The sequence below is a fragment of the Siphateles boraxobius genome, unplaced genomic scaffold (assembly GCF_051911475.1).
Source record: "Siphateles boraxobius isolate OS27281-9 unplaced genomic scaffold, OSU_SipBor_1 130, whole genome shotgun sequence".
Classification (NCBI taxonomy): domain Eukaryota; kingdom Metazoa; phylum Chordata; class Actinopteri; order Cypriniformes; family Leuciscidae; genus Siphateles; species Siphateles boraxobius.
The window spans coordinates 6,984,825-7,008,842 of record NW_027508734.1 but is presented as its reverse complement, the minus strand read 5'-3'; the positions used below and the strand labels follow the sequence as shown (position 1 = coordinate 7,008,842).

Genomic DNA, 24,018 nt, shown 5'->3' with positions numbered 1-24,018 from the left:
TTTCGATGAACAAGTTGCAGGTCTTGTAACAAAAAATTATATTTGCACTACTGTGTTTTAGCTTGATTTAACTTTACACTACTTTTACCTGTTTTTATATTTTATACTGTTTAAAAAAAAGAACTTTTGTAGTTTTGCACTACCTGTTTTGTATTATACATTGCACTTTACCTGACTATTTATATAGTATATAGTGTAAGCACTGGCGTTTTGTGTGCATTTTGTATTGTTTATTTTTATTATTGTTGTTTTATGTTTCAACAGTTTTATACTTTAAAAAATAAATATATATGTTTGAGTCATGTCATGCACTTTTGTTCGTTTAAAAACTGTAAAACATAAAAAAAAATTAGAGTATTGATTATTTGCGTCACGTCATTCCATCTCATTTGCGTCACGTGACTCACGTCAGCTAATAGCATTTCAGCTCGGGCTTAGAAGGGGCATGTAATTGGTTGGATCTACTATGCTGAATGAATATCATATTGCTCTGTTTTGAGTCTGAACGAGAGAGAGATCTCCCGTTCGTGAACGAATTGAACGAACTGGTTGCTATACCCAGTTCGTGTACCAGGTCGGCCATTCTGTCAATCTAGTTCATCAATCAGCAGAAAGTGAATGCAAAGCGCAGGTATCCGTACTGTGCACGCGCAATTCATATCTAACATACAGAACATAACTCCTCGTTTAACTCGTTCTGACCAAACAATAAAATGTTAACTAGCCTGCCTAGTATGCAAACATATTAAAAAACACTTGTGATTTGGTCATCCGAAAAGAGTGTAATTTAAAAGATAAAAGAGTGTAAAGACTTTGATCGCTTATTTAGACTTATTTTATCCATTTAATGACTAGGGCACCATTTTTAATGAAGTCAAATCAGTTTTTATTTTGTAACAAGTAAATCCGTTAGTTGAAAAACACATTTTGCCGCACTTGCTGCTGACGTATTTGTGTAAAATGGAAAAAAAACTGAACGAATCAGTGAACGAATCCTTTTGGTGATCGAACTAAATATGAACGAGTCTCTGGAAAAAATCAAAATGTCCACCACTAGCTTCTACCCCTTCTATCAAGTAATACATAGAAATCACAAATAACCCATAATCCAAATTACACATGTTCACAAGTACTGCACCCACAAACACGCTGACATGAAAATGCACCATGTATAATTTATTTTTTCACCGTGATAGGGGGTGCACCGTTCCCGGAAGTACTGCAATACCGGGTCGATGCGTGGAGTGGACGGAGCAAGCCCCTATTCCATCTCCCTGATCCAAAAATCAATTTAATATATGGTGCCCGGGTAGGGCACGTATCAGATATTAAACTGATAAGAACAGATACTACACTTGATCTTAGCCAAAAGGCCGAGAAGCGATACCCACAAATGGTCACCAGTAGCAACTGCACTCTTTGAAACAGCAAACATGACGACGGTAGATATTTATTTATTTAAATTCTAAACGCCTTTGTGTCCAAAATTTAAAAGATTACATAGTTATTATATAAACACTCGCTAATATCACGTAGTTACAAAATAATGATAGTTTCTTCAACAAGACGAGGACGAGCGGACATGCTAATGAGGTACTAGTTCTCCAATCAGAAACCTGGATACTTGAGCGCTTCAATAATGGATAATTCCCGGAGTTTTTTTAATCAAATGAATCGCAAACGTATCAAATGGAGATGAAAATAGCTTAACTTAAGACATGACAGCAGAGGTAAAATTCCCAGAATCTATAACGTTCATGTAAAATATTGCCTGCGGTTAGGGTCTGCCCCCCAGTGGACAAATTAAGAAGTGCAACTGCCTCCCCAACAGCTCCACATTGACACGTAGGCCTGCCAATACTATGAAACTCATAAACATGTAAATAATAACATTGCTAATACTTTACTAGGGAAATACCTTTGTACACAACAACGCTATAACTAACTAAATAAAAACAGACATCGTGACTTATTTTCTGACGATAAACGAGGCAGGCACATTTCCTCACAACCGTTTTGACATGGCATCAATAAACATTGCAAACATCTCGCCTGAAGTTCACATTCACGTAACATGCACACAGCTCCTTCAACAACTTTTACACTTTCAAGTCAGAATATTCAGAAAAGTAGGCCTACTCAACTGTATGTTTTCCTCGCACAAAATGTTATGAGCCTAATCATCGACGCTATTACTAACTATAATCGGACCCGCAGGCCACGTCACATACATCAACCCATAAGCTATATTTTATCTCAGAAAACGCAATAATTAATACAACATCCCGATGTAAATACACAACGTTACGTTTTGAAAGTTGAAACATCGTTTATAATATGTTGAATTTCACATCTAACGCTAGTTAACATATAACTGTTAGCCTATGTTAACTGGATAGTGTTACCGTTACCGTTAACTTACGGTTACATGTGAAATTCAAATAAAGTTAGCAATTAGCAACGCCAAAAACAACGATTGTATACAAACCGTCGACAACCTTGACAAAACATGTCAAGTAGCATTTGATCTCGATTACTGTTAAACAAAATGTTTTAAATTACTCACCTTGCTTCCAGCCCGAGCTGTAACACTTGTTAATCCAAACGTACGATGCAAAACCTCACGCGACCGCTGCTCAAGTGCGCCCCATAATGACGTGTTACAAATTTACGTGATATGTAACGCGACCAGTGAAGTCAGTTTACTCTTACTTTAGTTTTCACCCAAGCTTTGAGCTTGGTGTAGCCTACCGTTATATTATTAAAAATTATATTATGTAATGTTTATAAATTAACCAGCCCAGAATAAAAATGTAGAATAAAAATAAATTATAATTATTATAGAATCAACATGTTGATGTTTGTGCTTGCTAACGACTTGTCAACAGACCTTATGCGCCACTCGCAGCCATCTTAGAATTTTGTTTTTAAACTTCCATTTTTGCAGTAGCTCTGTATATTTCTATGGTATCGCTGTCGAAGAGTAATGAGCTGGCGAAGCAGATTTAGGCTACTTATTAGGAGTTAACGAAAGTTATCATGAGCATAATGTTTGAAGCGGATCTCCTAACAAATGTCAGCTAGACCGGGACGATTTTTAAACGAGCGCTTCATTCCTAAATCCGTAAGATCTTACCTTCATGCTGTGGAAATAAAAACCGGAAGACAGAACACAGTATGCGCAGCGCTGAAAAGGGACGGGGCTACATTTAGTCTACACAACATAAGCTTTTTCTATCACCCTGTTTTTATGCATATTTTGAAGTACCACATCAGAAACGAGTGATGGAAACGGCGAATTAAAATAAATTTAAAATCCCTTAACTCGCAAAAAACTTGCTTGAGGTGGTTTTTGACTTTTGCGAAAAAGAGTCAACGCGAATAATGGGAGACGGAAACGCATTTGCAGAATAAATTCTAACGTAGCGAACATTAACTATATCCGCTCAAAACTACTTGATGGAAATGCACCTAATTTGCGTTTGTTTTTTTGCAAACTTTGAAAAGATTCGCTTCACGTTTGGATGGAAACCATTGTCTTTGACACAAACCATGTGTTTTAGTTATTATAACTGAAGACAAACTTGACTTATAAGTGTGACAGTATTTCTTCCATGCCACTTGTCTGAAAGAAAATATTATTTGCCTGGTCAGTATTTTCAAGTTTTTCAAGTTTCAATACAACCTTTGAGGGTAAAGAACATCTCTAAAAACAACTGTTATTCCAACAAACAGTTAATTTATTTATTTAAGCGTTTTAATCATGCTTGTTATCAGTAAAGATGGTCAAATGAATGAAGTAGAAATGTCGTTAGTAGAAATATCACTGGCCTTACAATAGCCCAATAAATGTGGTCATATAGTTGCCATTTATAACACAAGATATTATGAAATAGGCTGTAAAACAGGGCCTTTTCGTTCTGTCATGGCTTTACTGTAACTCTTGTCCTCATATTGATCAACCAGACACAAGCCGCTTATCACTACACGTTAGACAGTAATGATCTATAAAGCAGAAACTTCATCCACTGCCCACTCTTGTGCTAACAGACCATAAATGGCACTGATAAAAGCACTGTAAATATTGTCAAGTCTCAAAGGGCATTCGGTGGTATCAGTCAGAGTCTGAGCCGCGCTGAGAACAACACAACCTTTGACAGTTTCTCTTGATTTTGATTTTTAATACAGATTCATCACAATGTGTACTGGAAAGTGTGCGCGGTTAGTGGGGCTAATACTTCTACCCTCAGCTTTTTTGTGTATACTAGCCAATATACTTTTATTCTTCCCTAATGGGCAAAAGCTGGAATCTGGACAGATTTCCCTGCAGGTCTGGCTTATGGGAGGTGTTTTTGGTGGAGGACTATTTGTGAGTATTCAGTCTTTCTGGATTTGATGGTCATATCATTCATGTGTTGTTTGAACTTGGCTTTTTCCTGAGAAAACAAATTTGGAATTTATAGGAACTTAGTCAAATGAATAGAACTGACATGTACGGTGAATTCAGGTTGATTGGGACACTTTTTCATCTCAATGGCAAAATGTGTCCCTCTCAACCTAAATTCCATCCTATGTTTTAGACAGGACATCAGATCCATCAAACACACGGACTAACGGCCTCTGTGCCATTTTCTTCATTGAATATGATATGGCATAACGATTGATAAAGAGAAATAGAATTGTTGAGTAATTTGTGTGTTATTATAAGAAACGGCACTCTAGTTAGGGGAATGTATCTGGATAAAGGAACCTTCGATTTGAGGAACAAGGATGTGGTGAGAAGGTACTATTATTAGAAACAAGAGCGTATTACGCATGCAGAGCTTCACTGCTCACACCCTGAACAATTGCTTTATTGACATTGTAACTTCCTGGATATGACCATAATGGATTAATCCTGAGTAAAGTTACATACTCTGTTCACATCAAGAAAGCAATAATTGCATTTACACAGGATCATGCTATGTGCAAAAAGAAATGTTACAGAAAAATTGGACTGAGTTTGATGTGTAATTTAGTACATTTTGGTGTGAGAAAACACTTAAACGCTTGAAAATAAAGGTTCCGAAATGGAGATTTCTCTGTGATGTCATAGAAGAGCAATGTTGGATGAATAGTTCTTAAAGGGGCAGTTCATCCAAAAATAAAGATTCTGTCATTATTTACTCACCGTCATGTTGCTCTTGCGTTTCTTTGTTCTGTTGAACACAAAATAATATATTTTGCAGAATGATGGTAACCAAACAGTTGCTGGCCCCTATTGATTTCCATTGTATCTCTGTGAAAACCCCATTTTGGAACCTTTATTTTGAATAGTTTTGACAAGTGTTCTCCCCCCCAAAAAATCACAAAATTTCTACATTTCAAACTCAAACCCTCCATGTTTTCTGTAATATTTGTATTTGCACATCATGAGCCTGTGACCTTTTCTTATAAGATTTTAATAATCAAAAGAACACTTTTGTGTAAAGAACCTCTTGTGCAATGTAAAGATTCAATGCATGGTAAAGGTTCTTCAAGGCTGATTTCAAAGAAGCAAAATAAGTACATTTTGATAGACAACGGTGTACTTTCCTGAGTGAGGTCACCTCAATATACATTTATTTAATTATATATTATATTTAAGCCGGATAAACTTGAAACAAACATTCTTTAAAATTGCTACAGCTAATCTTCTGACCTTGACATCACAGTTAATGAGAAGTAAATTTCATTCATCAGATGATGTGTCCAAGCTGCTCAGCCATCAGAGCCGGGGGCAAAGGCTGCTGTGGGGCAGGTTGCTGTGGAAACCGTTGCCGTGTGAGTGAAATATGTAAAATCACTATCACATTTAATATTCATCAATATTATTGATCTGCCTGCGTTGACACCATTATATGAGAACTGAACTGTATGAGAGCTGGACGATGACATCATGGTTTTCTCCAGAGTGGCTATATATATATATATATATATAAATGAATGAACTAAATTAATAACTTTTTCACAACAAAAATGAACTATCACCGAACTTACTTAAGCTGGACTATGATGCTATTTTCTTCTAGACACAAAACTTTGTCGCATTATTTTCCTGTTATCTCTGTAAAGCTGCTTTGAAACAATCTGTATAGTAAAAAGCTTCACTTGACTATCATTCACAAGAAGAAACTCATTATAGAGGAGACGTACAATGTGAAAATATTTCCAGCATAATAAGGCTATTTTGATTGTTCACCATTTCATGCTGTGTTTGTTTTGTACAGATGCTGAATTCTGTTTTCTCGTCTGTATTTGGCGTTATTGGGTCGGTCTACTGTGGTTGTGTTGCCATTGCAGCACTGGCTGTTGGGCCAAAATGTCGAGTGGACGACAAAAATTGGGAATATCCCTTTGAGAATAAACCAGAGTAAGAACACTTAAAACCTAAAAGAAAAATCTAACAAATGCATGGAGTTACTTTAGTTGTTAATATAGATAATTATAATACTACAGTCAGCAGGTTTAATGTGAATTTAATGTCACTCAAGGGAACATTGCAGTTGATTGTGTGTCCACTAGATGAGGCCCTTCTCCTGCACTTCATCTAAAGCTCCTTCTCTCTTCTTTCTGTCTCGCTGTAACAGGAACAGCAGCAGTTACCTGGTGGATAAGACTATATGGTCCGATTGTGTCTTTCCTGAGAATATGGTTCTCTGGCACATTGTGCTGTTCTCCATACTTTTGGGTCTGGCTCTGCTACAGATGATACTCTGTGTCATTCAGGTCGTGAACGGATGCGTGGGCTGCCTCTGTGGAGACTGCCGGAAAAGAAAATCGGTACATTTTACATTAACACCGAAAAAGCATTTACATTAACATTTAAAAAAAATAAAAGTTAAACAGAATGCAATTTCTTGAGCAAAAACTACATTGACATGTAATAGAGAAACACTTTTTTTTACAGGAATTATAACCAGTATTTTAACTGGTGTCACTTTTTTTTTACAATACTGCGTTACAATATTGTGTTAATCCCTTAAAAGTAACACTTTTTTTAATTATTCTTTATGGAAAGTAATATGTTGCGTTACTTTTCCTCAACTGGGCTGGTGAGAAAAAGTAACAAATGTAATATTTTTGCCAAATGTAAAGGAGCTTTCACGGCAAAAGTAAAAACTCAGGTTGAACATTCAGCAATGAAAACAAAAAATAAACAAGTGATGTTTATCTAAAATAATTTTTGTTTATTAATTGGATAATCTAATGTCAGCAGCAAATACATTAAAGTGAGATTAAATTCATTTTCATTTAATATATTTAATTATTGCAGGTTTGTGTAATATTCTGAGTTTGCACTTCACTGTTTTTATTCATTTTGAGGAATACTGAATCTATTTTTGTGCAAGTGAGATGAGTAAATGCTTACAGTAGAACTACAGTTACCATCATGTTCACACAACATATTCAAACTCAACATGAGGACAGGAGAGCTGTCAGTCAATACATGGGAAAACAAAGTAACTTACATTTATCTGAGTTACTTTTTCAAATGAGTAATGCATGTAATATACAGTTTGAGTAATGAGTTATTTTCTAGTTACTAAAAAGTAATCAGATTACGTAACTCATGTTACACTGATTACAACCGGTTACCATTTTAGTCTTTCAGGTCAATCAAAAACAAACAAATCCAAACTGTAAACCTTTAAGACCTCTGAAATAATGACCTCTTCAACACTGAAATAATTCGATGTTTTTTTCATATATTGGGCTTTGAGACTGATCTCTTTTCTCTGTACAACAGGACGAAGGAGGTCTGTGAGATCTGCTGAGGAGGGAAACAACAACAACAACAACAATAAACAAAACAGCGATTTGGTCTGGAATAACAGGACAAGAGCTTTCACACAGACGAAAAATAATGCAATAAGCATCACTAAAGGGGTTGTTGTGTGTAAATTTAACCTTATTTTAACTTTATTCTGTATTTTTCTAGTACTATTGTAGCAGTAAATTATAACTGTCAATCAATAAAAAAACGAATGAATCACACATTTTCTGTAATTAATCACACCTAACATTAACATTTGTAATATATATTTTATTGCATTAGCCTACATATTTTCACACTGAATCTCCAAATAGAACAACATTAAGATGGTATATGTTAAATAGTTAAAATAGTTTAAATAGTTTAATGGCATCTTTTACTGAATGAAGGCCAGTATGACTGCTACTGATGTCTCTTTTAAATTGATTATTTTCTCTATTTCTGGGGTTGAAATGAGCAAATTTGATTGGTTTTGTTGTTTTTGACCCATGTAACATTTTGTATTTAAAATAGCAAGCTCAAAACTACCATGGTTTTGATAGAAATGATGTGGAATATCTTTTATTAAAACAAAAACGTGTGCATTTTGGATAACAAATCAGGTCCTAATGATCCAAAGCAACTGTCTTTCACAATAAGCATAATTTGCTGAAATGTATTATACTTCTCTCATGAGCCATAAAACTTTTGGTGGCATAAATTATTAACTTAAAATAAGCAATGTCTATCTTTAGACTTGGCATCAGATTGCATGAGAATAAGATTACCTTTACAGGTTACAAAAATACCCATGAGTGTTTTCTTTTTCTGGTGTGTTTGCCAGGAGGCATCGAGTTTCCTTTGCATTTGGGTTGAGACTTTGACAGCAAGTTTTGGCTGTTTTCCCAATTGCTTTTTAAATGCTTTGATAAAGCCAACATTTTCCATTTTGCTTACCATCTCAACATCTGTGCCATTCTCTATATTTTTTTAAATCACTGCTTCACTGTTGTAACCCTATTGTGACACCGGATCAAACCGGATCTTGCAGCACAGGAAAAACTGTAGGTCAAACCCCCCTGTTGGTGAAGGCCAGATTTGCAGCTGAGACAACATTCATACATTGAAAGCAGGGAATGTTGGTCCATTCGCAAAAAAAGCGTGAGATTCTTTCACAGCGCTCGGCAATGTCTGTTATTTGCATATGAATATAAAGTCTATAGACCCCGTGCTCACGTTGTAACCACAGCAGTCCTCCAGTTTGTATTTTCCACTTAATCCTGGAGCTGCACAAACACCCATTTGAAGCCCAAGATAGGATAAAGGCTGGAGAATCTAAAAACCAGGTTACAGATTCGTAACCCAAGACCAAGCCAACTGATCAATTTAAACATACTATACATTCCTCAGCCACAGGGGAGGAGAGGCAACAGCATGTCCTAGGACACATTACAACGTCAGCTTAATGTATAGACAACTTGTTCAAACCAGACAGAGAGCTCCAGGAAAGGATGTTCTGTTCTTATGGCCACAGAGATCATGCATGTAAACAAACACACACACACACACACACAATCATGCACGCACGCAAACTCAGACACAGCCCTTGAATAACTGCATGACATTTTTGTGACTAATGACTGTCCACCAATTAGAGAGAACAGACACAAAACACTCATCAACCTCAACAATGGGTCCGGACAATAGCAGAAGGCAACAGACCAGAAAAGCGCTGGATCAGAGCTTGTGAAACGATGTTATTAAATTCAATAAAGTACACTATGTAACTTTTGGCCCTCTAGTGGTTAAAAAACATAACTGCATGCATTTTGCAGAAGAACATTGTTTAGGTTGTGCTTCGGCTCTGTGTGACTGTGCAGATGAATATGATTATACTGCTCATAAAACATCCACTATAGGTTTAAGAGATATAACCAGTGTAGATGGAAATGATCTCAAGCTGACTAGATGAAGACGTCACTGTATCTTTACTCATTAATACACACGGTACTTTCTTGAAAATATATTCCAGCACAGCGCTACAACAACCACAATGAAATGAGCCTTCACAATACATAATGCTTTATAATGAACTCTGTTGGCGAGATACATATGGCAATTTATCTGTTCAATAAAATACTTTACTCTTCTGTTGAGTAATAAAAACAACATAATACGCATGTACACAATTTCCCGCGGAAACCATCCCGACATGGCCTAAAATATGAACAATTATAATAGGGTTACCATAGTGAATCAGGGTATTAAATATTTAAATAGTCATTTTGAACAAAAAAAAGTTATTTAAATTCAGCATTCTGTTTAGTAAATCGTATTTCCATTCACTCTGTTAATCCTGGTGACATTAAAGAGGATTTGTCTTAGTATGTCTCTAAGAATGCAACATACATGCACAAACTTGGATTGCAATCCTGATAGATCAATAGCTTCAAGTCAATGCATGTTTTTCTCTGTATGACTCATTAACTAAAATGACAAATAACATCTGTGTTATTGGATATGTGAATTTAGGAATTTGACGCTGACTTGTGAGCTCACACACACCCCAGGGAATAGAGTGTGGAGGGGAGGTGGGCTGTTGACATGCAAAGAAAAAATTGGAGGGGCAGTTTTGGGGAGGGTATATTTTAGTTTAGAACAGGGAAAACTGGTCAAAAGCGATCTGAGCTGGATTAGGGCAGATATTCTGTGCACTGACGCCATGCAACAGCTTTCAGCCTCAGACGTCACGCCCACGGACCGTTGGCTGAATGCATAAGGCACACAAAACTGGAAACACTTCGGGAGTTTCAAAGTCGTCATCTGATTGGTGGAATTCTTCAGGATGTCTGGGAGACGTGTGTGTCGCGTTCTTAACGGTCCGCCTGTAAACATATACAGATGCCGAGAAGCCAAACCCCCTCATGGAAGAAGAACATCGCCGTGTTTACAAAAGTGACAATGAGCTCTTATCAGGATCAACTGAACGCTGGATTTTGAAAAGTGTGTGAAGTATGTAAAGTTTGCAACATAGACTCTTTAAAACACGTCCAAGAGTTTTACACAATGGTCTGTGAGGGACATCAACGTTACATTTTCACGCCTCTGAACATGACGCGGAACAACAAAAACTGTGATTGGTTGCTTTACGTGTCAGTCAGACGGCCTCTGGCCCCTTGGCCAATGAAATCTGCGATGGAGTCGAGACCTTCTGCCGTCGTCAGTCTGAAGGTCTGGCTAGCGAGATGGGCAACAGAATGCGTGTAAGCTCTGCAGGAGAGAGTAAATACTCATGAAATCACTCTTCCTCTGAGAGTGTGTATGTGCCAACTCAAAGACAACTGTCAGGCATTTCATTTGTTTTTAGGTTTCTGCAGGTTTTTGTCATTCTGTTATATTCACTTTTGTTAAATGCTTGTGCTTTCCTACAAAACTTAAGCACAATTTTTTTTCTTTACCATGGCTTATTTACCTGGCGTCATGGCATTTTGAAAGCGAGTATCTATCATTGATTCTTTCCACTGAATAAACACATCTGATGGCATTGATCTAAGTAATTAATCTTCTCTCAATGCCACACAAAACAAAGAGAGTAGATTAGATTTGGCTAAACCATCAACAATAAAGGGGGAAACACCATGGAAAATCCATGTGATTGGATGGAAAATCCATGTGATTGGAGCAACAAAAAATATATGCAGATCACACAATCACGGATTACAAATATGGTGCTCTTGTTATGTCCAGTACCAGACAATCCATTAAATAATGTGAAGATTTTAAAGCTTAAACAAAGTGAATCTGGTGAAGCAAAACCAATGCACACCATCAGTCAACATACACAGCTGTATTCGTGCAAAACTTGACATAATAGTTATATATATGTGCCATATGGAATTTTTTATTTCCCCCAACCATTAATAACGAATCTTAATTATTTACTGTAATCCTGAATTAAAATAACAGCCTTGCATGCTTTCAGCAAATAACAGATTATAAGAATCAAAATGTTAAAAGTTGTAATCCATAATTAATTTACATAAACAGAAACAGTTTCTTTGCTTGCCCCATGCATGCATGATATAATGCACTGCTGTCTGTAATTATGACCTTGATTGTTTCATCTCACTTCTGTGATAGTTTGCACAGTTGCTATTCCTAGCCTGTGATATCAGACTTCAACAACACCATTTCATTAAACAGCCTGCATGATGGCCAAAGAATCATTCATGAGGTATCAGTCAAATCCCAGTTTAAACACGTTCTTTATTTGCGGGAGCAAGGTTTTCATAGAGGGTTTAGGATGCATAAGCCAAGCATTTTTGTAGGTGTGAAGCTTGACGCCCTTTTTCAATTGAACAACCATTTTAACAAAGTTATAAAAGGATATTTGGTTTTAAAAGTGAGGAAGGAGAGATTCAGTAGCCTACTATAACAGGAATTATTTAAATTCTCAGTTTGTTAAAACTTTCCATGCAGGTCTGAGATCAGTTTTCATTCATTACGTTGTTATAAAAAAGCTTTACGTTAATTCATTACGTTGTTATAAAAAAACTCTTTCAGACACTGGCTTACAATTCACTGTCTGCTTATGTGTGTCGGGTCGAAACGTTGCACATTTTAATAAAATTATTTTTTGGAAAACAGCAGTGGCAGTGTATCCATTTTTGTTTACTCTTGTGCTTTATTTGATCGCAACCTGCCTAAGTATTTGTTGATGTGCGCATACTTTGAATGCTTATTTGTGTTACTCATTGAAAATGCTTCAGTTCAGATCTGCAAAATTCTTCTTCACGCACCTTCCTGGTCAAAGTTAAGAAAAAAAGGGAAGGAGTTAAACAGGAGAAACAGGTGAGACGAGGGGGGAGAGAGAGAGAGAGAGAGAGAGAGAGAGAGAGAGAGAGAGAGAGAGAGAGAGAGAGAGAGAGAGAGAGAGAGACAGAGAGAGAGAGAGAGAGAGAGAGAGACCGAGAGAGAGAGACTGAGAGAGAGAGAGAGAGAGAGAGACAGAGAGAGAGAGAGAGAGAGACAGAGAGAGAGAGAGAGACAGACAGAGAGAGAGAGAGAGAGAGACCGAGAGAGAGAGACTGAGAGAGAGAGAGAGAGAGAGAGAGAGAGAGAGAGAGAGAGAGAGAGAGACAGACAGAGAGAGAGAGAGAGAGAGAGAGAGAGAGAGACAGAGAGACTGAGAGAGAGAGAGACAGACAGAGAGAGAGAGAGAGAGAGAGAGAGAGAGAGAGAGACAGAGAGACTGAGAGAGAGAGAGACAGACAGAGAGAGAGAGAGAGAGAGAGAGAGAGAGAGAGAGAGAGAGAGAGACCGAGACCGAGAGAGAGAGACCGAGAGAGAGAGAGAGAGACAGAGAGAGAGAGAGAGAGAGAGAATTAAACATGGAACATAAAACTGGCTTCATTCAGAGAGAACATTTTTTGGGCCAAGTCAAAAACAATGAGAATTTTAATTGCTTGGTTTTTTTTTGGAGTGTGTTGTAAAAGGGATTGTGTTCAGAGTGCAAATCGGACCTCAGCTAATGAACCGAAGAAATAAAATCCACCACAACTCATAAAACAATTTACTGCTGTCTGATTGGGATGTTACACAATGAGAATTCAAAGAAAATCTCAGGGTTTATTTTCCCTTTTAATACAGTTCCTGAGTCAGCCTCCAAACTAACACCATCAGAGCTATACAAACACAGACTGCTCTCTGACCAGTGGCAAACAGATTAATGCTATTTGTACTAAATCACACAATACTAATGACCATCAATGGGGGGCCTTGGCCTTCAACCCAGATTGTGCCGCAGACTTGCTGTTCAGAATTCTAATCCGTTTCTCCTTTGGAATTGGCCTCTGTAAATTTCCACTGGTGAAAACTGCAAACAGCCTGTCAAAACGAATAAGGGTGTAAATACACATTTCCCGGTATGCTGGTGTTGCTGGTATGCATTTCTTAAAAGTGTAAAGATGAGCTTTTTAAACTCATGAGAATTTTCCATGCTATACGCCAATTGAGACCATATATGATCCAAAGAATAGTGTTAAAATGAACACTTTAAGTGTTAATTTTGACACTTCGTTTTTTACTGTGATTTAAATTAGACTTAGATTCAGAGTGTCTGAAATTTTTTATTTTTGCTGCTTGTTCAAATTGCTTAATTAAAATGAGCTTAAGCAAACCAATTGCTATACATTTTGTCCTAACTTAATTTTATTGTGTTCAATCTGCTTAAATATATGTACATTTTAAGTTTGCTTAATCCGTTTGTGTTGGATAACATAAATGATTTGTGTTGCATTAACTGAAACTTGGTGGTGCTTATAGTTCCCAGCATGCTTTGCATATGGCTGAATTAAGAGAGAATAAATGTTGAAATTAAGTGTTATTTTATGCGTTTTTGAGAAAATGAGAAAAGAGGACGACTTTATAGTGTGTAATTGTGTTTAATGTTCAATTACATTGGACCATTTAAATAGTGGTGAAGACTGAAGCATTTGGGGGCTGATTCTGCTACTTTTAACTGCTCTGGCTGAAGGAGCATGTAAATCTCTGCATTTAAGAAGGTGCTAATAAGTGCTAGCTATCAACTCAATTGTGTGACAATAATTAAATGAAGTCTTATTGGATGAATGAATATATGAATTTGAATACCTGTATCTAAGGCTGCACGATATTGAAGAAAAATGCGATAGCGATAACTCATTAAATAATGCGATATTCGATATCGCAATACGATAATGCTTAAAGTGTGTAAAATAAACTTAAATTATCTTTAAAATATATTTTAAATTAAATTACCTACATGCGTGTTTCACATTCTTTTTTTGACAAGAAAACATCCCTACAACTTCTGAAAGTAAAAATCAGTGTTTTACTGTAGCAAAAGAAGTGTTATTTTAACATCAGTGTAAACCACGGGGGTTTAGGGTTTCAGGAAGGCGTACATTAGGTTTATTTAACAACAGAAACTGAATAATCAAATGTAAAAATAAAGCACAGCTTAGTTTTCACTGTATGAATGAAATATACGTATACTGATTCTTATTAAAGCTATAAGTTCTTCAACCAAGAGCAGTGAGTGATTTTTTCTTTGTCTTTTATTCATGACCCCAGTTATTGCAAGCGGTTGCGATACACATATCGCGATATATACATTTGCGATATTTCGATAATTTTGATATACTGTGCAGCCCTGTATCATAGGGAGCCCCTGAGACTACTTAATTGGGTCATTTAAAATGAATTAATTCCATGTTGAAGTTACAAACATAATTTGTTCATGTAAACTTAATTGATTCATGTGGAACCGATGTGCCATATTAAATAATATAAATCCATCACACAATTTTTTTCAGTGTCTGAATTTAAGAGCACTGATGCCTAAACGTATAGTTATAGGTAAAAAAAATAAAATAATAATTGCCAAGTTATGATCTAAGATTTTTGATTTTTGAAAATGTAAACAATTGTAAAACGATTAGAAATCCAAAGCACTAAAACATCATAATGGCTGCAGTTTGTGCATTAAACATTTAAAGTTTACAGAGAGAAAAACGAGGGGAGGTGAATATTCTCTCAATGACTTAAGAATGCATTAAGGTGTGAAGTGTTACTAAAGCACACAAAGGATATTCAAAAGAACTATAATCCCATCTATTGCTATCATTTGGGGTTGTATTCCTTTAGGCTACATCTCCACTTATTAAATTAATCCTGCATGTGGTTGAAAAAGATTTAGCATTTGCAATTTACTAGCAACACTCAAAGCCCAAACTCAAGAAACTCAAGTCCTTGCACGTGTGAAAAATCTAAATAGTTTCATGAATCGATCCTGAATAGTGAGAATGTTTCCATGCGTTACTGGAGACCTGCCAGCACACTATAGCAATCTGAGTGAAAGAGGAGGAGGAGGAGGAGGAGGAGGAGGCAGGGCGTGCTGTTCAGATGAGCTATTTAAAGCTGAACGTTCAGTGTGCTCAAAACTAAAGCTTTCCATGTTGTCATGCTGAACGGGTTCTGCCATCGCCAGTGAACTGTCAGTGGGTTGGAGAACTATCGTAAGTCACTTGGAATTTGAAGAATTGTCTGCGTGACAACGACAAAGTTCTTGCAAGAACCAATCGGTGAGTCCATTTATTTACGTTATTTTTTTAAAAACATTATTTTAACCGAAATATAGCGTACAAATTCCAAAGTAAACTCGCAGTCGTATAAGGGTAAACAGACACACTGGAGGTGTGTGTCAAAAGTGGGAGTGTCATTCTCACAATATAGGCTATCAAACTTGCTTCAGGGACTGCAGGCTTTTTAAACAAACTGTTTGTCATTTCAAAGGAAAAACAACATAAAACCCTGGCGTGTTAATTAGTTTAAATGTATAGGCTAGCTATATTAAAGCAGACAATAACCATAATTGTACTGTAAAATTACTTGTAATGTGCAGTGAAGCCTAATATTGCTTTCCACGAGAAACCATTTTTAAAAGTCTGTTTACAAAATATGAGTCACTTTGTATTTTCTTTTTTTTAAATAATTATTCATCTACAGAGTGCAACATTTTATATCGTAGGTTTTGTTTTGTAGGTAATACTGCATTTCCCATGTTTATTATTGCGTATAAAGTCTCTTTTTGATTAATAGGTCTATTCATTCATCACGTGACCTTATATTTGCTCATCTATTTTATTTACGAGAACCAAAATAAATCGTTTATCCTACAAGTTTTGGCAACCACAGCTTTTATTTTATTTTTAACAGAAGCCTATAACTTATAAAAAAGATTATTTTATCTTGTAGCACCGTCATTGTGAAAATCTGACAGGTTTAATTCACTGAGGGTTAATTATATTATTAAAAGAATAAATAAATCCATGAACTCTTTAAAGTTTAGACAGGATTATATTTAGTCGTTAATCGTTTATTCACCGTTTGACACACTACTAAACAGCAAACAAGGTGCTGCTCAGGTAGTCCCTTCTTACTTTTCGCTGAAAGAGATTGACTTTTCTTCTGAACTCTGGCTGATCTCTTGCACTGAGATTTTATGTAACGTAGCCTACTTTTCAGCGAATGATGCGTCTGGACCAAGATTAGCCTTGATGTCTGCATATGGAAACATTAGATATTTTGTAAAAATTCTTTAATAATTAATAACTGATATGCTTTCGCCTGTACACAGCCTCCCCCTCCCCTCCCCATCACCCGAGTGGACCACCTCGTGCCCGAGCCGAGCGTCACGTACTGCACATACACACAGAAAATACTCAATGGGACAGCGCGTGTGCGCGGACACGCGGGGGTGGGGTGCACTCTTAAAAATAAACGCTTTTTTTGCAGTGATGCCAATAACCATTTTTGGTTCTACAAAGAACCTTTTAGTGAAACATTCTAAAAAGAACCATGTTTTTATTATAGTGAAGAACATTTTAATAATCCAAAGAACCGTTTCTCACTATAGAACCTTTTGTGGCATGGAAAATTTCCATGGATGTTTAAAGGTCCTTCATGAAACCATCAACGCCAACAAAGAACCTTTATTTTTTAAGAGTGTGGGGGTTGACAGAAATCAAAATCATAAAATTTAATTCCTTGAGATCCTTCACTCAAATTTAGGCAAGAACCTAAATCATAGCATTTGCATCCAATCATGTCTTAAACGCCTATTTTTATTTTTTATTATTGAATGAAGACTACCAAAAATAAAGGTTCCAAAGGTTTTTTCCCCCCTCATCCTCTTAACAATGCAATTGTAGAACCATTTTGGGTCCCCCAATTATTCAGGGAGCAGTTCTTAAAATATTTCTTATAGTGTGAAGATTATTTGATAAATCTAAAGACCCCTTTTCCTCTATAAATAACCATTTGTGCACTGGAAAGATTCCATGAAGGATCTTCATGGAACCCTGCCAATAAAAAATAAATTAAAAAAGCGTTTAAGAGTGCAGGCCAAAAAAGAGCTGTCAGCCTCTTATTATATTCTTACACCATTTAAGTAATGCAGATACTGACACAAATATACTAAAAATGTATATTATGATTAGCTAATTTATTCAATTAAAGCTTATAATTTTATATCTGTAAAAAGTACAACTAAATTGCAGTATTAATACGTGTAAACCTGTGGCGGGATTTTAATTAAATGTGAATTGTTATCCTTTTCTTCTTTAACTTTGAGGAAAACTTTAATGAGCACACAAGCTTGTTGAGAAAAAGGCAGATAGCACTTTATTTTTGATGCTCCACCAACAGGCATTCTACTGACTATAAATAACTTTGCAACTATATGTCAACTTATTCTAACCCTGACCCTAACCTTACAGACCACTACCAGTCTAATAAGATTTAGCTAGCTGAAATGTAGTTTCAAAGTTAGTAGATTTTCTAAAGTGGACCATCACAGTATAGAGGAACCAAAAGGCAATATGTGGTTGTTATAATAAAAAATAAGCATTCAAATAAACCTCTGGAATTCTATGCAATTCCGAGAATACTCTGCGATTCCAAGAAAAATGCTGTTGTGCTCCAAATCAATGAGAGATGAGACTGACAGCCTTGGTTTGTTTCTGAGGTTGTATAATTGGATGTGTGCATAAAGTGTCTCATTCTCAGAAAAGAGTCTCAGATGGAGGTAGAGAGGAATGAAGTGTCGTAACTATAGATATTACCAAACCATTTTAAGCAGCAGTCCTCAGAGTGTGCTTAACCTATAAGAGACAAAACGCAGGCATACAGATACACAAACACATGGAGAGGGCCGTCATGTTAGGTCTCAAGATTAAACGCCCTATAAGGATGTGGATGTGTTTGCATCTGCTTTGCAGAACATACAAGTACATGTCCACGTCACTAGCAAACAACTTAAAATTGTACAAGTCTTACGTCATTTCTGGATCTCCAGTCAAGAACTTTTCCAAAAATAAGAATTTTCTCCATTCTCATGCCTCCTCACCCACTTTTCCCCCCAAATGTTTCTGGGCCTTGTCACTTATGCATTTTGCCAGAAAACTAATACACAAACAACTAAGAAAAAAACCCTGAAATTCCCCTGACGTGCCCTTCCACATGAATTGTTTCGAATGGAAATGTTTTGCGTGAGTTATGAGAAGGACTGAGAGTAGAAAAGAAAAGAGGAATGGTTATGGATTAATGCATATCATTTGATTGGCACAAGACGTAATGGAAAAGTGTGTGTCTGTGTGTGCGCCTTTGCTGGAAACAAGGGAAATTGAATAAAAACAACATTCACCTTTGCTGTTTAGCGTCAGTATTGGAAAATATTTTGGACAAAATGTTCTCCACAAATGCTCAGAGGTTCTTGGGGTTTGATGCAAACTGAGGTAGTACAAAAGACTGAAGAGGTTATTTCAACATACTGTAATTTGCCATACACAAATCATTTCATCAGCAGTCATTATGCCTATGACGAAAAGACATTTAGCTGAAAAACTGAATTAAACACTGAGTGAAACCAAACTATTCTTTCTTATCATTTGGACTCTTTAAATAATCAAGATCTGAAGATATAAAACTGGAAAATGATCGTAAGGCTGAAACTACAATCAAACATCAAATGAAATGCTAATGACTGAATAGAGTTCAGAATAGATGCTGTATCAATGATTCCACCATAAAATTAGCTAATCCAACACTTAAAAAATTCTCAACACCATTTATTTCCAAAATACTTTTTTTTGGTAAGTTGAGTCATTATCAACTCTAACATTAGCAGTGGCTAAGTGCATTCAATCTGAATTTTGCATGTTTTGTCCTCAAGCATATAGACTCAGGCAAGTTAATAAACTGAACGAAAACATGACAGATTTCCAATGATTTATGCATTCACCACTGAAATGAAAGGAGAAGGTTGGGTGGGAACAGAGTTATGCATGACAGTAGACGCACACATTTCTGTGGCGTGTGGTGACATGGTTTTGTCACAGTCGTTCTACTAGTTAATAAAGTTTCTGTGTGAGAGACATGCAGCTGGATGGATCTGCATTGCATTGGATGCTTGACAACTATGATCCAATGACCTATTACACAAGCTCTGTTGTAGTTTGTGATCCCACATCCCATTCAGCATGTCTTTTTTGTTGTTGTGCAAACTTGCACCCAAGAATATATATGCAGGTCGGCCACTAATGTTCCTTATTACATTGGTTTCTGGAAAAGACAGAATTCATAGAGCATAAGAAAGAAGTGTAAAAGCCAAGTCATTAAAAATTAACCATTAACTCTGTATACTACAAACCAAAGGCCATGCGAAACCAGGGGGGAAAAAGCTGATAAGATATGCATTGGTCACTCAGTCACATAAAGCTCTTGAGATGTTTGTTTTTGTCTTTGGCTATAGGTTCTGATAAAGTTAACTGAGGCATACAACTAAACCCTCTATAAACTATCATATTTAACAACTGCAGGGTGCATCACTTCAAACATGAGTTTATAAACAAACTATTGGTGCGTTCAAGTAATGTCGAAAAGATTGTATTTGAGTTTATGCATAAATTCTGCCATTATAAAGCTTGGAAGAGCCAGGACATTTTTTTTATATAACTCCGATTCTATTCGTCTGAAAGAAGAATGTCATACATATGATGGCCTGAGGGCGAGTAAATCATGGGGTGATTTTCATTTTTGGGTGAACTGTCCCTTTAAAAGTGATTTACAAACTGCCTATCGTTACACAACTACCCGGGCCGTCGCCATCAGGGAACTTGACCTGGCGCATTATTTCCAATCAAGGATTTATTAGATCGGATGTCTCCGGTCAGACTATCCAATGACGTCGCTTTATGGGATTAGAGTTGAAGTCTGCATGCATGCACACACACAGCTGTAATGAGATTATGCATAAAACCCATGGTCACTGTGAACTAAGTTTTAGAAAACTAATAAACATAACAAACTGCAGCTATTTTACAGTACAGTACAAGAAAGGCAAATGGCAATCGACACTTCCCCCCTACTGGTTTAGAAATTAGAAAGAAATGCTGTTGGGTTGTTATGAATGATAGAGTAAAGTCTGCAGCTGCAGGCAAGGACTGGTTTGTGTAACAGGTGTTTCTCTTGTCTTTTAGCGGCCTCTGCTGGTGAAATGGGTGTAAAAATGCTGCAGTGCTTCCCCTTCTACAGACGCTGCAAGGAGAGGTGCAAAAGACAGTGCCCTCCAGAGACGGGTGAGATATTAAATATTCTCAAACTTTATAATGCTAAATTGTTATTAATTGATGATGGCTAAAAGATAAACTTGTTGTGTAAAATATAAGCAGTGAAAACAGTGTTCTCTAATGTGAAGTGTAAACCTGAAAAACACACTTAAGTAAAAACATAGCGAAAATAACTCCATTAAAAGTTACCAATTCCAGTGTCACTTGGGTAAATGTGTTGTATCTTATTTTATTATCCGTACTGAATGTAGGCTCAAATATGCACTAGTTCTCAACACCTAAGATGACACATTTTCTAAAATCAATATAAAAAAAGTAAACACCTCAATGTTGCAATAAATCCAAGTTGACACAAAGCCTCTTAAACGTCTACAAACACTCAAGATTTATTTAAGCTCAAGAGCTCGAAAAAGGTCTCTTCAATAAACGGAGGAATAAAATAATGTTTCGTAAAATTAAATGGTCAGAGCCTAGTACTTACACTGGACGTGCTGGTTTCGGCTGCAGTCATGGCCTCATCTGATAAAGAAACACACTTGCTAATGCACTCACTTTCGCATTAAGTAGCCTTGTTGACAAGTTTGGGTAAACAAGAGATATAGTCCCTCCAATGCCCGATAGATGGCGATGTGGCTTATTTTTGTAGAAGAAATAAACTGCTGCAGAAAAGGTTAAAGGGATAGTTCACCCAAACATGAAAATCCTGTCATTAATTTCTCACCCTCACTTGTCTTTCCAAACCTGTAAGACTTTCGTTCATCGGAGCACAAATGAAGATCTTTTTGACGAAATCTGAGAGATTTCTGTCCATCCACGGACAGCTATGCAAATGACACTTTGAGGCTTCAAAAAGTTCATAAAGAGATGGTAAAACTAATCCATATGAATTGCGCGGTTTAGTCCATTTTTTTTTGTTTCAAAGTTTCTGAAGAGACTCGATCAATTTATATGATTGACAGATTACATTTAGGCTTTTATTCACATCTAAACATTAATCAACTCACACATCATTTGTGATAAACGGAAGCTCAAGCATGTTCGCTGATCAATGCTAATACGTGAATAAACGACTAAATTAAATCTGAGCATCATATAAAGTGATCGAGTCTCTTCAGAAAATTAGTTTTACGATCTCTATGAATTTTTTGAAGTTTCAAAGTGTCCTGACAATGGATGGACAGAAATCTTTCAGATTTCATTAAAAATATCTTCATTTGTGTTCCGATGAACGAAACTCTTACAGGTTTGGGTGAGTAATTAATGGCAGAATTTTCATTTTGAGTGAACTATCCCTTTAAGTTCCAAGCAGAAATATATATATTTTCTAACATATTTTAATTTCTACTTGTGTTTTCAGTAGTAGCAAGTGAAGAGCTGAAGCCTCGGTTGGCCTCCACCACCTCTTGGGGCAGTGAAGGGGACAGTGCCAGCAGTCCAACATGCCCACAGGCCTATTTTTCCCACAAGGCTCGGCTCTCGCTTCGGCACCAGATGGATAGCAACATCAATGCAGTGGACGCCACATACTAACTTTCTTCTGCAAGTGATCCCTGGAGAATCCTTGAAAGTAAACCAGATTTACTGCCCAAATCCAGTTTAAATCCCTCATTGGAGAGCGTTTGAGGGGAACTGGAGGACGGGGCACTAGTAGGAACAAGCAGCATGAGAGTTTGGACACTCATGAGCGTCAGCTGTATGCATTGTAACAATGTCAAGATAAGTGTGTGATGTTCTCTAACAGTAGCCTAACGGTACAGCTTTGTGTAAATTGTGAAATTTTAGGGGCAACGTTTACATGATCACCAAGTGCTTTTTGTAGCCTGTAGCATCTGCCCTTCACCATCTCTAATATATATTCATCTACACTATCTGAAGTGGACTCTTCTGGTTGGTTTTATCAGAGGAGACTCTGATATCTTAAGGCAATTGAGGGTTTTGAGCCAGATATGAATTTGTTTAGCAGTCTACCGATTATTTTGCCTGTCAAATTTAACCACGCTTCGCCTCGTTGATTATAAAGTCAGTGTACTGTAAAAGCAACTGAATGTTTTTTTCTTTCACATAAATGGAAAGGTTTCTAAAGCTTATTTTGTTTTCTATGCTTTCTAAAGCTTATTTTGTTTTCTATTCTTATTCCATTTTCTAGCCCTTATATAGGCCTACAAGCTGTTCATGTTAATGATGCATAGATTTCAGGATTTTCTGAAACAGACCCCGCCACAAACACATTTTGTTTGAAAAGTGTTTGTTTCATGAATTCTATGTAACGTGAAACTAATGTATAATTCTAAAGTTTCTCCATTTTTAAAAGGTTTTCTCATTGCATGTTTAAAACCAGTCGAGTGAATGGTGAAGATGTTTGTCATTGCTTCTGTTTCAACATGTTTGAATAACAAGTTTTAGATCATGTGCATATGGCCATCTTCACTTTATCATGTGCATGTATTAACATTTGTGTTTTTTAGATGTTAAATATGTATTTTTACACCCTAACCCAGAAAAAGAACAGAAGACGTTACACCTCTGAAGTTGCAATATGAAAGATATTTTTGTATGTTTTGTATGAAACAATGTGTAAATAAATTTTCTTAAGAAATAACAATTTTAATAAGTAAAAAGACAGCAACTAAACTAAATTATAATAGAATAAAAACATCATGTACGATTGCTTTCATTAATGATTGTAAAACAATAAAACTGTCAAAAAGAAACAAGTTGTTTTTATGCTATTCTATCAGAGAAGTTGTCTTGAAGTCACCATAATTCAAATTCATAATCTTTAATCAAACTTTCCATCCTTGCGACAATATCTCTTCTGCGATGATGTGTTTATTGGTGCGAGGGAGGGGCAACCTGCCACTCACAAGAGATCGACCAATCACAAACCACAATGATTCAACGATCCAATCAATTCCTGAGGGACAAAATCAAGCCCCGTCCTACAGTTTTTCTTGTTTAAAAAGACAATTTACTTTGATATAGTCACAATAGGGAAGAAAAGGCTGTCGGAACTTCCATTTCATGCCGACTTTATAGAATTATCTGTGAAATTATTAATCTGTAAAGAAAGACAAC

General features: G+C 36.4%; 1 protein-coding gene, 2 long non-coding RNA genes and 1 other non-coding gene across 4 annotated transcripts; 2 read left to right on the top strand and 2 right to left on the bottom strand.

Annotated features, from left to right (window-relative positions):
- Positions 1–1,194: 1,194 nt before the first annotated feature.
- LOC143737895 (U2 spliceosomal RNA) lies at positions 1,195–1,385 on the bottom strand. The gene has a single exon (XR_013203768.1). It is a non-coding gene; the product is annotated as a U2 spliceosomal RNA (small nuclear RNA).
- Positions 1,386–4,091: 2,706 nt separating this feature from the next.
- On the top strand, positions 4,092–8,002 carry tm4sf5 (transmembrane 4 L six family member 5). The gene is made up of 5 exons (XM_077227623.1): positions 4,092–4,369; positions 5,722–5,802; positions 6,249–6,391; positions 6,609–6,801; positions 7,769–8,002. The coding sequence occupies exons 1-5, from the start codon at positions 4,199–4,201 to the stop codon at positions 7,784–7,786; spliced, it is 606 nt and encodes a 201-aa protein (XP_077083738.1). The 5' UTR covers positions 4,092–4,198; the 3' UTR covers positions 7,787–8,002.
- Positions 8,003–10,120: 2,118 nt separating this feature from the next.
- Positions 10,121–21,581, bottom strand: LOC143736809 (uncharacterized). Its single transcript, XR_013203582.1, has 3 exons — positions 21,425–21,581; positions 10,925–11,044; positions 10,121–10,659 (listed from the first exon to the last, which is right to left on the bottom strand). It is a non-coding gene; the product is annotated as an uncharacterized LOC143736809 (long non-coding RNA).
- On the top strand, positions 15,703–23,654 carry LOC143736808 (uncharacterized). Its single transcript, XR_013203581.1, has 3 exons — positions 15,703–15,897; positions 20,854–20,952; positions 22,301–23,654. It is a non-coding gene; the product is annotated as an uncharacterized LOC143736808 (long non-coding RNA).
- The last annotated feature ends 364 nt before the right edge of the window (positions 23,655–24,018 follow it).

What these genes read in the sequence shown, in the direction of transcription:
- tm4sf5 (XM_077227623.1), top strand. Translation starts at nt 4,199, where the DNA reads ATGTGTACTGGAAAGTGTGCGCGGTTAGTGGGGCTAATACTTCTACCC. An exon ending in TTTTTGGTGGAGGACTATTT is followed by an intron (nt 4,370 to 5,721) that starts GTGAGTATTCAG and finishes TTCATTCATCAG; the next exon opens with ATGATGTGTCCAAGCTGCTC. An exon ending in GCTGTGGAAACCGTTGCCGT is followed by an intron (nt 5,803 to 6,248) that starts GTGAGTGAAATA and finishes TGTTTTGTACAG; the next exon opens with ATGCTGAATTCTGTTTTCTC.